Source organism: Chiloscyllium plagiosum, unplaced genomic scaffold (assembly GCF_037043375.1).
Source record: "Chiloscyllium plagiosum isolate Xiang-an unplaced genomic scaffold, Cpla_swu_hap1 HiC_scaffold_1, whole genome shotgun sequence".
NCBI lineage: Eukaryota > Metazoa > Chordata > Chondrichthyes > Orectolobiformes > Hemiscylliidae > Chiloscyllium > Chiloscyllium plagiosum.
The window spans coordinates 33,729,044-33,743,867 of NW_028270139.1; the positions used below are offsets into that span (position 1 = coordinate 33,729,044).

General features: G+C 41.9%; 1 protein-coding gene across 5 annotated transcripts in view; it reads left to right on the forward strand.

Annotated features, from left to right (window-relative positions):
- bmp2k (BMP2 inducible kinase) overlaps nucleotides 1-14,824 on the forward strand; it is a 106,510-nt gene that overhangs the window by 46,086 nt on the left and 45,600 nt on the right. For 4 of the 5 annotated variants that reach the window (XM_043696300.2, XM_043696310.2, XM_087985789.1 and 1 more), the window contains 3 exons: nucleotides 3,891-3,972; nucleotides 10,197-10,329; nucleotides 11,879-11,982. In XM_043696300.2, the coding sequence (XP_043552235.2) occupies nucleotides 3,891-3,972; nucleotides 10,197-10,329; nucleotides 11,879-11,982 (319 nt within the window). The remainder of the gene's footprint in view (nucleotides 1-3,890; nucleotides 3,973-10,196; nucleotides 10,330-11,878; nucleotides 11,983-14,824) is intronic. The other variant, XM_087985788.1, reaches the window with a different exon arrangement.

Genomic DNA, 14,824 nt, shown 5'->3' on the forward strand with positions numbered 1-14,824 from the left:
TCATCAAGGGGAGGTCATGCCTGACAAATCTGCTAGAATTGTCTTGAGGAAATATTGAGCAGGTTAGACCAAGGAGGGCCAATGGATGTTATCTACCTGGACATCAAGAAGGCCTTTGACAAAGTGTCGTTCAGGAGGCTACTGAGTAAGATAAGGGCCCAAGGTGACAAAGGCAAAGTGCCAGCATGGATAGAAGCTCAGCTATTAGGCCAAAAGCAGAGTGTGGGGCTGGAAGGGTCCTGCACAGGATGGCAGCCAATGACAGGTGGTGTTCTGCAAGGTTTAATGCTGGGACCACAACTTCTCACTTTAAACGTTTAACAATCTAATTGAAGGAACTGAGGGCATTCTGGCTAAGTTTGCAGATGATCCAAAGATAAGTAGAGGGACAGGTGGCATTGAGGAGGCGGGGAGGCTGCAGAAGCATTTGGACTGGTTTGGAGAGTGGACAAAGAAGTGGCATTTGGAATACAAAGTGGGAAAGTCTGAGGTCATGCACTTTAGTAGGAAGAATGGAGGCATGGACTATATTTAAAATGGGGACAAAATTCAAAGTCTGAAAAGAGACTTGAGAAACTCCTGGCCTAGGACTCCCAAGGTAAACTTAGAAGTTGAGTCAGTAGTTAGGAAGGCAAATGCATGATGGCATTTATTTTGAGAGGACTTGAATATAAAAGCAGGAATGTACTTCTGAGGCTCTATAAGGCTCTGGTCAGACCACATTTGGAGTATTGTGTGCAGTTTTGGGCCCCATATCTCAGGAAGGATATACTGGCCCTGGAGTGTGTTCAGAGGAGGTTCACGAGAATGGTCCCAGGAATGGAAAGCTTATCATACAAGGGCCATTTGAGGACTCTGGGTCTATACTCTGTGGAGTTGAGAAGGATGAGGGGATATCTAATTAAAACATACAGAATATTGAATGGCCTCGACAGAGTGGACGTTGGGAAACTGTTTCCATTGACAGGAGAGACTAGGACCCGAGCACACTGCCTTAGAGTAAAGGGGAAGACCTTTTAGAATGGAGATAAAGAGAAATGTCTTCAGCCACATAGTGATGAATCTATGGAATTAATTACCACAGAAGACTGTGAAGGCCAGATCGTTGAGTATATTTAAGACTGAGATAGGTTCTTGAATATTGAGGGTTATGGGGAGAAAGCGGGAGAATGGGGTTGAGAAACTTATCAGCCATGATAGAATGACAGTAGACTCAGTGGGCTGAATGGCCTAATTTCTGCTCTGTCTTCTGATCTTCTGGTGGAGAGTCAGAGTCAAAGTGTGACACTGGAAAAGCACAGCAGATCAGGTGCTTCTCGAAAGTATACCACTGCCTATGCAAAGTAAATTGACAGCTAGAGCAGTTGAAATGAATATTTCACTGTCCTCCCTCCTGACAAATTCTATTCTTGAAACGGAAAGGACAATTTTTACCACTTAATGAAAGGTTGCGAATAAGAATATCCAAAACCTTGTGTCCTAATCCTAATCAGAGTCAAAAGGATTGGAAGGGAACAGAAGGCAGACAAGTTACCTATACATAACATGACTTTAAATTAATGAACTACAGTCAGTTCTTCTATAACGTGATGGTTCCGTTCTTGTGCAACCCCACGTCATAGAAAAGTCATGCTTTAGAAACAGTGCTTCCTGTTGGTGCTGTAATCACATTACAGCCAAAACATGTTTTAATAGTTTGTGTTGTAGAAATAGTGTCCCCACTTCGTCAGTTGTATTGCAGTGAATTTGCGTTGACAAAATGCGTGTTATAACAGAACGACCTGTATAATAATTACTGATGAACAATTAATCACAATATGGTTCGATGGCTGTAAGTTTGGGGTCGACTTTTACATGAGAAATATGAAGAATTTTTTAATGCCAAAATGCATGAGGTTGACATTTAGATATGACCTTTTTTGACACTAGTTTATGCAGTTTGAGTCTGGAAAACATGACTTATGCTTTAATGAAGAATGGAAAACTATGAGAGTAGCATCTACTTCGATTTTTCAACTGTGCTGAAAGATGTGAGATTTACATTTTTGAATGTTAAATTAGTGTTTATGAATTTGGTATGTTTGTGAAGGGTCTTAATAATTAACCAGGTCAGTCTTTTCAGAACATGATTTTAAACAGAGCAGATGACTGGAGGCCTCCTGGAGAGTTCATGGGTTTTTGTTCATGTTGTGGGGTTTTATAACAAGAGAAAAGATATATCAAGCAACCATTTAGCAGAAGCTTACATGAATAAGTTTTTTTTTAAAACGTTAGTTAAACTTTTGAATTCAGTTATAAATAGACTGGATGGAATTCAGATGTAAGAGTAATCTCTCCTTGATAGCGGAATTTGTGCAGAGCAGTTGAGGGAATAAGTTAGCTTTTGTAAGTGTCTCAGTTATGTGAGTCAAAGGGCAAGGCCCTGAAGCTCTCAGGACTGAAGCAGTTAAGACTACCTACAGATTTGATGTGGCAGGAAAGTTTCTTTGGATTTTAACTACAAAATGATGGAATTGGGGAGCTGGTGGGACTTTGTTTTGCAATGTATTTGAAATCTTTTAAACTGCACTTTTTGTAGGCAGCTTGCTTTCCTTTACATTATTTTTTCTTTCTTTTGAATAATAATATGTTTAATTGTTAAAACTGAATTTTTAGCCTAGTGTTTTGTATCTTGTCATACTCAAAGTGAAGAACCTGTGTTATTTTGAACTATTTATCATTTCAGGAATTAGAATATTGTAACTCTCATTGTAATGTTTAGTGGGAAAACAATTTATTATTAGGTGTAACATTTCACAAAGATAAAAAAATTAATTTGCTTTGTGAGAAAAGCATTGATCCTGCAAATATCTGTTTGCTAAATGCCTAGAATATCCTGATGAAGAGCTTATGCTCAAAACGTCAACTCTACTGCTCCTCAAATGCTGCCTGACCGGCTGTGCTGTTTCAGGACCACACGTTTTGGCTAGAATATGTATAGTATACATTTCAGCTACTAGAAATTTCCCAAAGCAATTTACAGTCCCAATCAGTCGATACAGTACCAAATAGTCATACCTGAAATCATGGCATTTAATAAAAATGCATGCCACAAGTGTTGCATTATAATCCATAATGCCAAACATGTTTAGTAATTGTACATGTAATGGTTTGACATGATTCTTGTCTCCACTGGGGCAGAAGTTGGATAGGAGCCAAGAAGCACATCATTAGGTCATCAATGTGAGGGAAATACAAAATCAAACAAAGACCATGTCAAATTTGAAAATTTCACTTTGTTCCGTCTCTAGTTGGGAATGGGCATGGGAAAATAAGTGACACAAAGGTTTTGTGAAAACCTAATTAGTTATCACTTTTAGATTTTCCTATGTAAAGTTGACTCATTTGGTTGTACAGAATTTGAGACACTGAAGACACAGTAATATTGATGTGAAATTGAACCAAACATTTTACAAATGTAATGCAGAGAGTCGTGAAAAAAGGCGGGTTCTTAATTTTAAAAAGCCAACTGGCTTGGTGTTGTGCACTTCAAGTTTGATCAGTTGTTCCGTAGGCATCAAGTAAGTTTTAAAGAACAAATACAAGAATTAACTAAGAGCAGCTTTGGTATCTGGAGACTTATTGTATTTCTAAATCTGTTTTCTCTGCCCTCATCCAGATCACTCCAAACCTTTTCAATATTTCACTATTGTGCTACTATCTCTTTTTTTAAAAAAAATTCTTGTGTGAACCCCATTAATTATATTTAATTAGCAAGTGTGTTTTTATATATTTTGGTTCTGTAATTATTGCAAAGTCAGAACAAATGTAACAGGTGTTTAAATTAACTATGGGATAATTATGGTAGAACAGATTACATAAAAGTAAAAGTCTTTTTTTTTGCTTTCTAGATATACAACGTTGTCTTATAGAGCCCCTGAAATGATTAATCTTTATGGAGGAAACTCAATCACAACAAAATCTGATATATGGGTGAGCAAAACTTTTAAAATCTCTCAGGACTTTACAAGTATTTTAAAATATGTGGGATTAGAGGGGAACAGATATACTTGCCAGATCCTTACAGGTGTGATGTGAGTAAAATTCTGTATGGTTGAAGATGGAACCCTGCTTGAGGAAAGAGAACCATTTATCTTCTAATTGGTTTTGCAGGAAGGACATAAGGGGTGGTAAACTATTAAATGGGAAAAGTGTGCCAGGAATAGGAATTGTCTCTGGCCTGAGGTGATTCAGAGATCCTCAAGAAAATAAGACGTGGGTTCAGAATGAGTGTGGAGAAGCCTCGACAGAGACTTGGTCTGGTGGGAAGAGGGGAAGGGAATCGCATTTAGTGTTTATGGTAGCTTTGAATGTGGTTAATACATTGTAGAAGTTTGATAGAAGTAGGTAGCATAATTATTGCATGTGCTTTTTTTTGTGACATCTGTGCAGGTTCTTAGGTTGCCATCCTTAAGTGCTTGCTCTAGTTATTGTACGAAAATTGTCCGTTTTTGCCAGAGATAGGAGACTTCTGAATATTTATCTTTCCACGTTTTGGTACAAATGAGTTCTGCTATTTACAAAGATCACCACTGCCCTCCAGTGGCACAATGTTTTGTCGTTCAGTACTTTGTATAGAGCAAACTTGAAAGCATCGTTCATTTTGTTAATCATGTGCAATTGTTAACACCAAGTCGGTGTTATGTCAAAATGATCTCATGCTAAATTGGTTTTTCTCCTCTGGTATTGCAGACTAGAATACAAAATCTATTTACCTCCTGTTCAATGTCTCTTAGTTTGTTTTCTGTTTCTGCTGCTTCCTTGCTTCCTGTCTCTCATTCTCTAATATTTTCTCTTTATTCCCCTCTTCCATTTCCTTTCTCTTGTACTTTCACCAAATGCCTAATTCTAACCCTTCTTGTGACTAGCTAAAATTGTATGAATTCAGATATCAGAGGCATTGTTTTCACCTAGAGCTGGTTTTTAGTATTTAAATGTTCATACTGTTGGAATCCGATGGTAATAATCATGGATGTCAAAGATACTACAGTATTTTATGATCATATGTTTTTAGGAAGAGAAATGTTTTTAATGAAAGTTAGCTGATCTCCTGTGATGCCTGATGCAATACTTTAGTTTTTGTAAAACTGCAAGTTTAGGAAGGACACTGTCACCCAGAGTACATATTGGGGAATTATGAGTTACTTCCTGTTGATCTTGAATTTATAAACCGTCCAATACTCTGTAAAGGGTCTGCTTAAATAAAACCTATTATAATTTGAATTTTTTTAAACTCAGGTTGGGTGACTGTCAACTTTAAAAAAAGATTATCTTTCTACAGTTTGCAATGTATCTCAGAAAAGTAAAAAGTACGGACAATCTTACAGAGTACAGAGTCCAGAATTTCACCTGTTATGGTAACATAAGTTTATATCTGTAATGTAAAAATCTTTACAGCATTCTAAAACAAAGTATGCTGCAGGCAGTAATACACCAAATAGCCAAAATTTTGTTCAGAGATCGAATAGCAGAACTAGTTAAGGAGAAAAGCGAGCATGAAGGTGTAGCAAAGAAATTTCAGAGCTTGGAACAGCTCTGAAGTGGTACGGTAACCAGTGGTGGAGCAGTTACGTAAAAGCAAAATAGCATGAATTCTGGAAATCCGAAATGAAGCAAAATGCTGGAAATGATAAGCAGGTCTGGCAGCGTTTGTGAAGGGAGAATCAGTGTTAATGTCTCAAGTCAAGAATCTTTCTTCAGAGCTGAAAGTAGATATGTAATACATTTTAAGCATTTGAAACAGATGTCGGAGGAACAACAAAAGGAAAGGCATGTGATAAGGTGAAGGGCAGGAGAAATTAACTGACAGATGGTTACATGGTTCAAAAAGTAAAGGAGATGGTAGTGATTGTAGGAAAGAAAGAAAACATTACTGAGAATGGTTGAGTGTGGCCGAATAACTGTTGCAATGAAAAGCTTGAAAAAATGAGATTTGAAGGGTGAGAAGATGGTGGATGAAAAGAGTGCATGGTTTGAAATTGTTGAACTCACGTTGAGTCTAGAATGCTGTTAAGTGCCGAAGCAAAAGATGAGAGTCCACTCCTCGCACTTTGCTGCAACAACGCAGAAGACAAAGGATAAATCTCCATGTGAGAGCAAGATAGGGAGTTTAAACTGACAGTCTGTTAATTACTCCTGAGTTTTGCTGCAGAATGAGAGATGATGTTCCATAAATTGTCCACCCATTCTGCAAGTGGTCCCCCCACTGTGGAGGAGTCTACTTTGTGAGCAGCAAGTAAAGTATACTGAATTGAAACCTGGTAAGGGTGTTTGGGACATTGGATGATGAGGAAGAAGAGGTAGAAGACCAGGTGTTTACATTTCCTGCACTTCTTTGGAAAGGTTCAGGTGGTGGGGGAAGGGTTTTAGCTTTTGTACCCCTGACCTGGGAAAGGAAGATGTTTGGTGGTGCCACCACACTGGATGTTGCAGGAATGGTGAAGGATGATCCATTGAATGTCAGGTTGGTTGTCTGGTAAGTGAGGGCAAAAGGAGACCCTTATCAGTTGGTGGAGATGGTGAGAACACAAGTGTGGAAAATGGGTTGGAAGTATTTGAAGACCCTGTCAAATATGGGGGTGGATACTTGGCCTAGGAAAAAGAAACACATGTCAGAAGTATTGTGTTCAAAGGTTGCCCCATTATAACAGAACTAAGCCAGTCATCATACCTGGTTTTCTGCTAGTCAGTCAATCTTCCATCCATGCTCATATGTTACCTTTCTGAAGAAGGGCTTATGCCCAAAACATCGATTCTCCTGTTCCTTGGATGCTGCCTGACCTGCTGCGCTTTTCCAGCAACACATTTTGAGCTCTGATCTCCAGCATCTGCAGTCCTCACTTTCTCCCCATATGTTACCTTCTACAACATGAGCTTGTACTTACAGTATATGTTTTGGGACCTTGTCAAATTCCTTCTGAAAATTCAAGCATGGTATGCTGCAGATATATCTGTTCATGATAGTACCGATAAGCATGACGTCATAGAGATGTACAGCATGGAAACAGACCCTTCGGTCCAACCCGTCCATGCCGACCAGATATCCCAACCCAATCTAGTCCCACCTGCCAGCACCCGGCCCATATCCCTCCAAACCATTCCTATTCATATACTCATCCAAATGCCTCTTAAATGTTGCAATTGCACCAGCCTCCACCACATCCTCTGGCAGCTCATTCCATACACATACCACCCTCTGTGTGAAAGAGCTGCCCCTTAGGTCTCTTTTATATCTTTCCCCTCTCACCCTAAACCTGTGCCCTCTAGTTCTGGACTCCCCAACTCCAGGGAAAAGACTTTGTCTATTTATCCTATCCATGCCCCTCATAATTTTGTAAACCCCTATAAGGTCACCCTTCAGCCTCCGATGCCCCAGCCTATTCAGCCTCTCCCTATAACTCAAATCCTCCAACCCTGGCAACATCCTTGTAAATCTTTTCTGAACCCTTTCAAGTTCCACAACATCTTTCTGATAGGAAGGAGATCAGAATTGCATGCAATATTCCAACAGTGGCCTAACCAATGTCCTGCACAGCGGCAACATGACCTCCCAACTCCTGAAGTCAAAGCAGACATTGTCCTACCTTCACATTAATTACATCTTGCATTGTATTGTGTGGCACTAAGAAACAAATTTGAACAAATCTCTCAATTCAAGCCTGTGTATGCATGTGGCATTATGGGCCATCAGCAGCAGAAATGTACTCCCAACACATTGTGCAACCTCGTGGTTTAGCATATTTCCCACTCAAACGTTATCATCAAGCTAGGGGTTCAACACTGATTTGAATGAAGAGTGCACTAGGGCATGCCAGGAGCAGTGCCAGACATATCTGAAAGTGATGTTACCTGGTGAAAATCCAAAACTGGATGACTTTCATGCCAAACAGCATAAATACCATGTGATAGAGCTAAGTGATTTGACAATCAATGAATCAACACAAAATAGAAACTAAAGCATTCAAAACTATATCTAGCCTGAAGTATCCCCTGGATGATTCTCTTGGCCTCCTTCACATTAAATATTTGATCATTTCATTCACCTTTTCCTTATTAACCCCTCATTATCAATGTCTAGAGGACTCAAACTTCACTTTAACTACACTTGTCCTTTTCAATTCCTGTAGAAACTCCTATCATGTTTGTTTCAAGCCCTTCTCCACTGATGCACAGAGGTGGGTGGTGATAGGTCTTATGAAGCTTCCTGACCAAGGTTTGACCTGATTCCACATGATTTCATGGGGTTCAGAGTTGATTTTGAGGATTCCCAGCACAACTTAGCCTCGACTATCTTTATCACTGTGCCTCCATTCCTGGTGGGTCTGACCTGCAGGTAGGACAGTGTACACTCCAAGGTGGTGATGAATGAGATGTTTTTCAGTATGTCGACATTTGTATATTGTCACCTGACCTATCTGGGAGCCAACTCTCCTAATTTCATCACAAGCCCTAGATATTAGTAAGGAGGATTTTTCTTCCAGTTTGCCCTTGTCATTTCCAATACTGTCTGGTTTATTTCCATTGTGGCAGTTTGGTTTCCAGTAACAATGTTCAGACTTGATAGGCAGCATTTTAAGACAATACTACACTAACAATATCTCCTGAATTTTGATTGATTTTAATTTCCCATATTAGGGAGAGCTGTATGGTTGCATTTGCTTTTGTTATGCACCTTTTTTGTTTTGTTTATGGTAACAATTATACCCGGTAATTTTATTTGACTTTGCTTTAAAGTTGGCTAGACCAAGAACAATTCCTTGGAGCATACTTGCCTAATTCCTGTGTGGCCGTTAATTTTCATAACATAAGCTCAGAAGCAAAGTTCCATGTGGAGTAGAACTGATATTTTGTTCTTTCCTCATTTTGGTACTGGAGATTTATGTTTCTCGAAAGCTTGGATTGTTTCTTCAACTTGAAGAATTCTTCACATTTTCAGCAATTGATGACAGGTTTTCTTTTAAAAATTAGCATGATGGATACAGTATTCTGACATGAATGTACAAAAAGCTTATTTATCCTCCTAAGACAAACTAGTTGTAACTGAAGTTTCAAGTAGATGCTAGCTTCGTAACAAGTTTTTTTAACCTTGTCAATAGATTAAACCAGTTAAAATTGTTATTCCATTGAGCTGTTCAGGTTCTCAGCTGTTTTTATGCCATTGTCACGGTAGGTGGGCTCCAATGGTAACTCCTCAAGAATGAGGCTGAGCTATGCTGACCTTTTTTTTTCTATTGAGTGAGGTGACTAGGTTTACATGTAAAATGTCCTTTCTCCTCTTCTCCCTGCTCCCACCCAAAAAAAGCGAATACTATATAGGTTTATTTCTTATGTGAAAGCAGTTGAGATAATAGGTGTCTTCCCAATTTTGGTTGGCCACTGTTTGTTTTGTTCATCCTTGTCAATGGTCAGCAGTGATATAATGTACTTTGTTTACAGGCCTGTTGTTGCTATTGTTTAATAGTTGGTTAATGGCATCATGGGCGAATCCTCTTTCTGCCTCAGAATGCTTTAACCATTAGAGATATGTAACAGAATGTATAGCAGGGGGATGGCATGATGGCTCAATGGTTAGCACTGCTGCCCTACAGCACCAGGGACCTGGTTTTGATTCCAGCCTTGGGTGACTGTGTCTGTTTGTGATGAGTTTGCACATTCTCTGTGTCTGCGTAGTTTTCCTCCAGATGTGGCAGTTTCCTACCACAATCCAAGGATGTGTAGATTAGATGAATTAGTCATGCTAAATAGCCCATAATGTTCAGGGGTGTATAGTTTGGTGCATTAGTCAGGGGTAAATGTAGAGTAATAGAATAGGGGAATGGGTTTGGGTGGGATACTCTTCAGAGAGTCATTGTGGACTTGTTGGGCCAAAGGGCCTGTTTCCACACTATAGAGATTCTGTCCGATTTCTAACAGAATTCAACATATCCCCATTCTTGCAGATGAGAATACTGTTCCAAGCTCTCATTCCCCAAGGTGTGCAAGGTAGAATCTAATATTTACTATGCCTTAATGGACTGAGTTAATTTAATACAGGGCCTTGATAGATTTTTGTTTCATAAAATATCTATATGATTTACAGTTGAATTTGTAGCTAACTTATTTAAAAGAAATTTAAATATTTTTGATAATATTTAATGAGATTAATTAATTTTCTTTAGGCTCTTGGATGCTTGCTGTACAAACTGTGTTTCTTCACTCTACCTTTTGGAGAGAGTCAAGTTGCAATCTGTGATGGGAGCTTTACTGTGCCAGACAACTCAAAATATTCTCAGAAATTGCACTGCTTAATGCGTATGTACAACAGTTTATTTTTCTTAGAATGATTTGGGCTCAATTTAGTTCACTTGGAATGGTTGTAAATATATTGGTTCCTGAAGTGACAGTTATGTGCTGACACTTCCTCTTAGTGTATTTTTTTTCCCTCACTGATACATTTTATTTAACAATGGATGCAAGGCTTAGTCTAACCTTGAAACTTGTACCCTAAAATATTGAGATCTCTTCTGTGGTTAGAAACATTCTTGTCTTGCTGATGAAAACTAAAATAGCTTTGGCATACCTTACTATCCAGAGAAATGCTGCTGATTTCAATTACATTCTTGACCACATGCTTGAAAAGTGTGTAATGTGCTAAAATGCTTCCCTCTTTCATATTCCTTCATGCTGAGCTCTTGAATTATTGAGGCAAACAGATGTCCATGTTCAATGCGCATGAAGCAGAAAACAATATGCAGGGCATACTCAAAGTTTATGGTTTTGTTCCTGAAAAATCATGGAGTTAAAATGAACTAACTTTAAGTGAAGCATGGTTTACCCATAGGAATCTGTTAAAGCCAGAGTTGGGTCCTGCATACATGTTCTGCTTGAGAAACAATGTGCAGGTTGAAATCCTATACTAAATATGGGCAGTACTGTGTTTTCCTAGCTGAAATAACTTGACAAAATACAATGAAACACCTAAATAAAAAAGAAATAGCATACAGAGCCATACATCATAGATTTAAAAATAATTACTTGCCTAATAACTTTAGGTTGACCAGGTTCCATCTAATTGTAGACATATTGGCAGGTCAGTAATTGTCTCCATTGTCTCTGCCACTAGGCTAGAACTTCAGTGTGTATCAGGAGGTTGAAACTGCAAGTGAAGAAGAATAGTAGAACAGAGGGCAAAAGCAGGAGAAAGAACCATGGTGGGGGGCCTGTTAGAGCCAGGATGGGGCAAGGTGCTTACTTTACAGGCCAAGAGCCTGGCTGGGTGGGTGTATCTAGAACCTGATTGGGAAGGGCCGAGTCGGAGAAGTGCCCTGTTGTTAGAACAGACTCTAGAGACTTTATAAATAAGAATGGAGGTTGGGAGTAGGACCCAGGTAAGAGGGACTTAATTGAGTGTGTTTCTGAGAGAAGAAAGGGAAAGCATTGGGGAAAAGTTAATGTGGATTTCAACCACAGAGCAGGAAATCTGAAAGAAATGATGTTAAAGCAAAACGCAATGTTAAATGCATCTATTCATGATGTTTAAGGAAATCAACATTAAGCAGGAGCACCTTTATATCCAAAGTGAAAACTGAATGCAATGTTAATTGTGGCTGCTATTTAACAGTAAGGTATAGAAATAATATAATTTGTATTGAAAACTTTTTTGAAGCAGGTACTGTATTGTGGGAATATTCAGAGCCGAACAGATCCTTCTGAAGAAAGAAGGGTGCGTGGCGTGCAAATAATATTTTTAGTTCCCTGCACAGAGGAAAAAACTAACAGTAATTTAGTTTAATATACTGTGAATTTAATTTCTGCATTTAACTTGCATATTTTAAAACTTCTTGATTTTTGTGTCTAAAAGGCTACATGCTTGAACCAGATCCAACCAAGAGACCTGACATTTACCAAGTTTCAACTTTTGCATTTAAATTGACTGGAAAGGAATGTCCTCTGCCAAATATATTTGTAAGTATGTGTTTTTTTTATAGTGTATTATATGGTGGCTCACTAACAATTTAGTTTGTCTTTTGGAGAGAACCTGTTAGCTGAAAAAGCTCTGACTGCAGTAAAATTTTGGCGCTATATAAATTACATAGTAATCTCTAATTTTTACTGCTAAAGTTTTATTATGTTCTTTTGCTATTATTTAGCTAAAGTCAGATCTAAAGCAAAATAAATACAGAACTTAGAAATATTTTTTGCAGTGATGTTCAGTCAGCTGTTCGCCTATGCCTGTTGCTTGTGCTGAATTCAGTTCCCTAGCAAACAAATTTGGGTAGCGGGACTGCAAGACCCGCTTTTAAGCTTACATGGTTACCAGTAACGTAATTTAAATTTTTGATCGTGTGTCATTGCAACTGAGCAAACACCATCAGACGTTCATGTCAGAATGTTAGATAAAAGTTTGTATAATTAATTCCAAGAAACTACAGCTTGTACTTCACCGAACACTGCACCTAGATACCAAGCACAATAAAAAGGAGTAGGGGCCTGGTCACCTGATTTCCAATACTTTCATACTGTACTCGTTTCACTGATGAGAAATGTTGAATTGATTTACTTTTACTGTTCCCCCTTTGTCTGAAATAGAGGTGTTTAATTTTGGTACTTTACTTTTCTCTTCCCTTTTAAAACAAGGCATGGTATTTTCCTTCACACTACTTGTGAAGCCCAATCTTAAAAATTGCCCCAGCAAGGTCTTGGGGGTTAAATTAGAGTTCAAAGAGACCTATGGGGCAACTTTTTCATAGGGAGTGGTGCGTGTATGGAATGAGCTGCCAGAGGAAATGGTGGAGACTGGTACAATTGCAACATTTAAAAGGCATTTGGATGGGTATATGAATAGGAGGGGTTTGGAGGGATATGGGTCAGGTTCTGGCAGGTGGGACTAGATTGGGTTGGGATATCTGGTCAGCATTGAAGAGTTGAACCGAAGGATCTCTTTCCATGCTGTACATCTCTATGACTCTATAATCAAAATTCTGGGAAATGGTTGATCTCGCTCTCTATCTCACTCTCACACACTCACTTTCTCTCTCACACTCACTCTTTCTCTCTCACACTCACTCTTTCTCTCTCACACTCACTCTTTCTCTCTCACACTCGCTCTCTCGCACTCTCTCTCTCTCGCACTCTCGCTCTCTCGCACTCTCTCGCACTCTCTCTCTCTCGCACTCTCTCTCGCACTCTCTCTCTCTCGCACTCTCTCTCGCACTCTCTCTCTCTCGCACTCTCTCTCTCGCGCTCTCTCTCTCGCGCTCTCTCTCTCGCGCGCTCGCGCGCGCTCTCTCACTCTCTCTCTCTCTCACACACTCACTCTTTCTCTCTCACACTCTCACTCTCTCGCACTCTCTCTCTCTCGCACTCTCGCTCTCTCGCACTCTCGCTCTCTCGCACTCTCTCTCGCACTCTCTCTCTCTCGCACTCTCTCTCGCGCTCTCTCTCTCTCGCACTCTCTCTCGCGCTCTCTCTCTCGCGCTCTCTCTCTCGCGCTCTCTCTCTCGCGCTCTCTCTCTCGCGCTCTCTCTCTCTCTCGCGCTCTCTCTCTCTCTCGCGCGCGCTCTCTCTCTCGCGCGCGCTCTCTCTCTCGCGCGCGCTCTCTCTCTCGCGCGCGCTCTCTCTCTCGCGCGCGCTCTCTCTCTCGCGCGCGCGCGCGCGCGCGCGCTCTCTCTCTCTCTCGCGCGCGCGCTCGCTCTCCCTCTCTCTCGCGCGCGCGCTCGCTCTCCCTCTCTCTCGCGCGCGCGCTCGCTCTCTCTCTCTCTCGCGCGCGCGCTCGCTCTCTCTCTCTCTCGCGCGCGCGCTCGCTCTCTCTCTCTCTCGCGCGCGCTCGCTCTCTCTCTCTCTCGCGCGCGCGCTCGCTCTCTCTCTCTCTCGCGCGCGCTCGCTCTCTCTCTCTCTCGCGCGCGCTCGCTCTCTCTCTCTCTCGCGCGCTCTCTCTCGCGCGCGCTCGCTCTCTCTCTCTCTCGCGCTCTCTCTCTCTCTCGCGCTCTCTCTCTCTCTCTCGCGCTTTCTCTCTCTCTCGCGCGCGCGCGCGCGCTCTCTCTCGCGCGCGCGCTCTCTCTCTCGCGCGCTCTCTCTCTCTCGCGCTCTCTCTCTCGCGCTCTCTCTCTCGCGCTCTCTCTCTCGCGCTCTCTCTCTCGCGCGCTCTCTCTCCGCGTCTCTCTCTCGCGCGCTCTCTCTCTCGCGCTCTCTCTCTCGCGCTCTCTCTCTCGCGCTCTCTCTCTCGCGCTCTCTCTCTCGCGCTCTCTCTCTCGCACTCTCTCTCGCACTCCTCTCTCTCTCGCACTCTCTCTCTCGCGCTCTCTCTCTCGCGCTCTCTCTCTCGCGCTCTCTCTCTCGCGCTCTCTCTCTCGCGCTCTCTCTCTCGCGCTCTCTCTCTCGCGCTCTCTCTCTCGCGCGCTCTCTCTCTCGCGCTCTCTCTCTCGCGCTCTCTCTCTCGCGCTCTCTCTCTCGCGCTCTCTCTCTCGCGCTCTCTCTCTCGCGCTCTCTCTCTCGCGCTCTCTCTCGCGCTCTCTCTCTCGCGCTCTCTCTCTCTCGCGCTCTCTCTCGCACGCTCTCTCTCTCGCGCTCTCTCTCGCACGCTCTCTCTCGCACGCTCCTCGCGCGCACGCTCTCTCGCGCACGCTCTCTCTCGCACGCTCTCTCTCGCACGCTCTCTCTTGCACGCTCTCTCTCGCGCGCGCGCGCGCTCTCTCTCTCGCGCGCGCTCTCTCTCTCGCGCGCGCGCTCTCTCTCTCGCGCGCGCGCTCTCTCTCTCGCGCGCGCTCTCTCTCTCGCGCGCGCTCTCTCTCTCGCGCGCGCTCTCTCT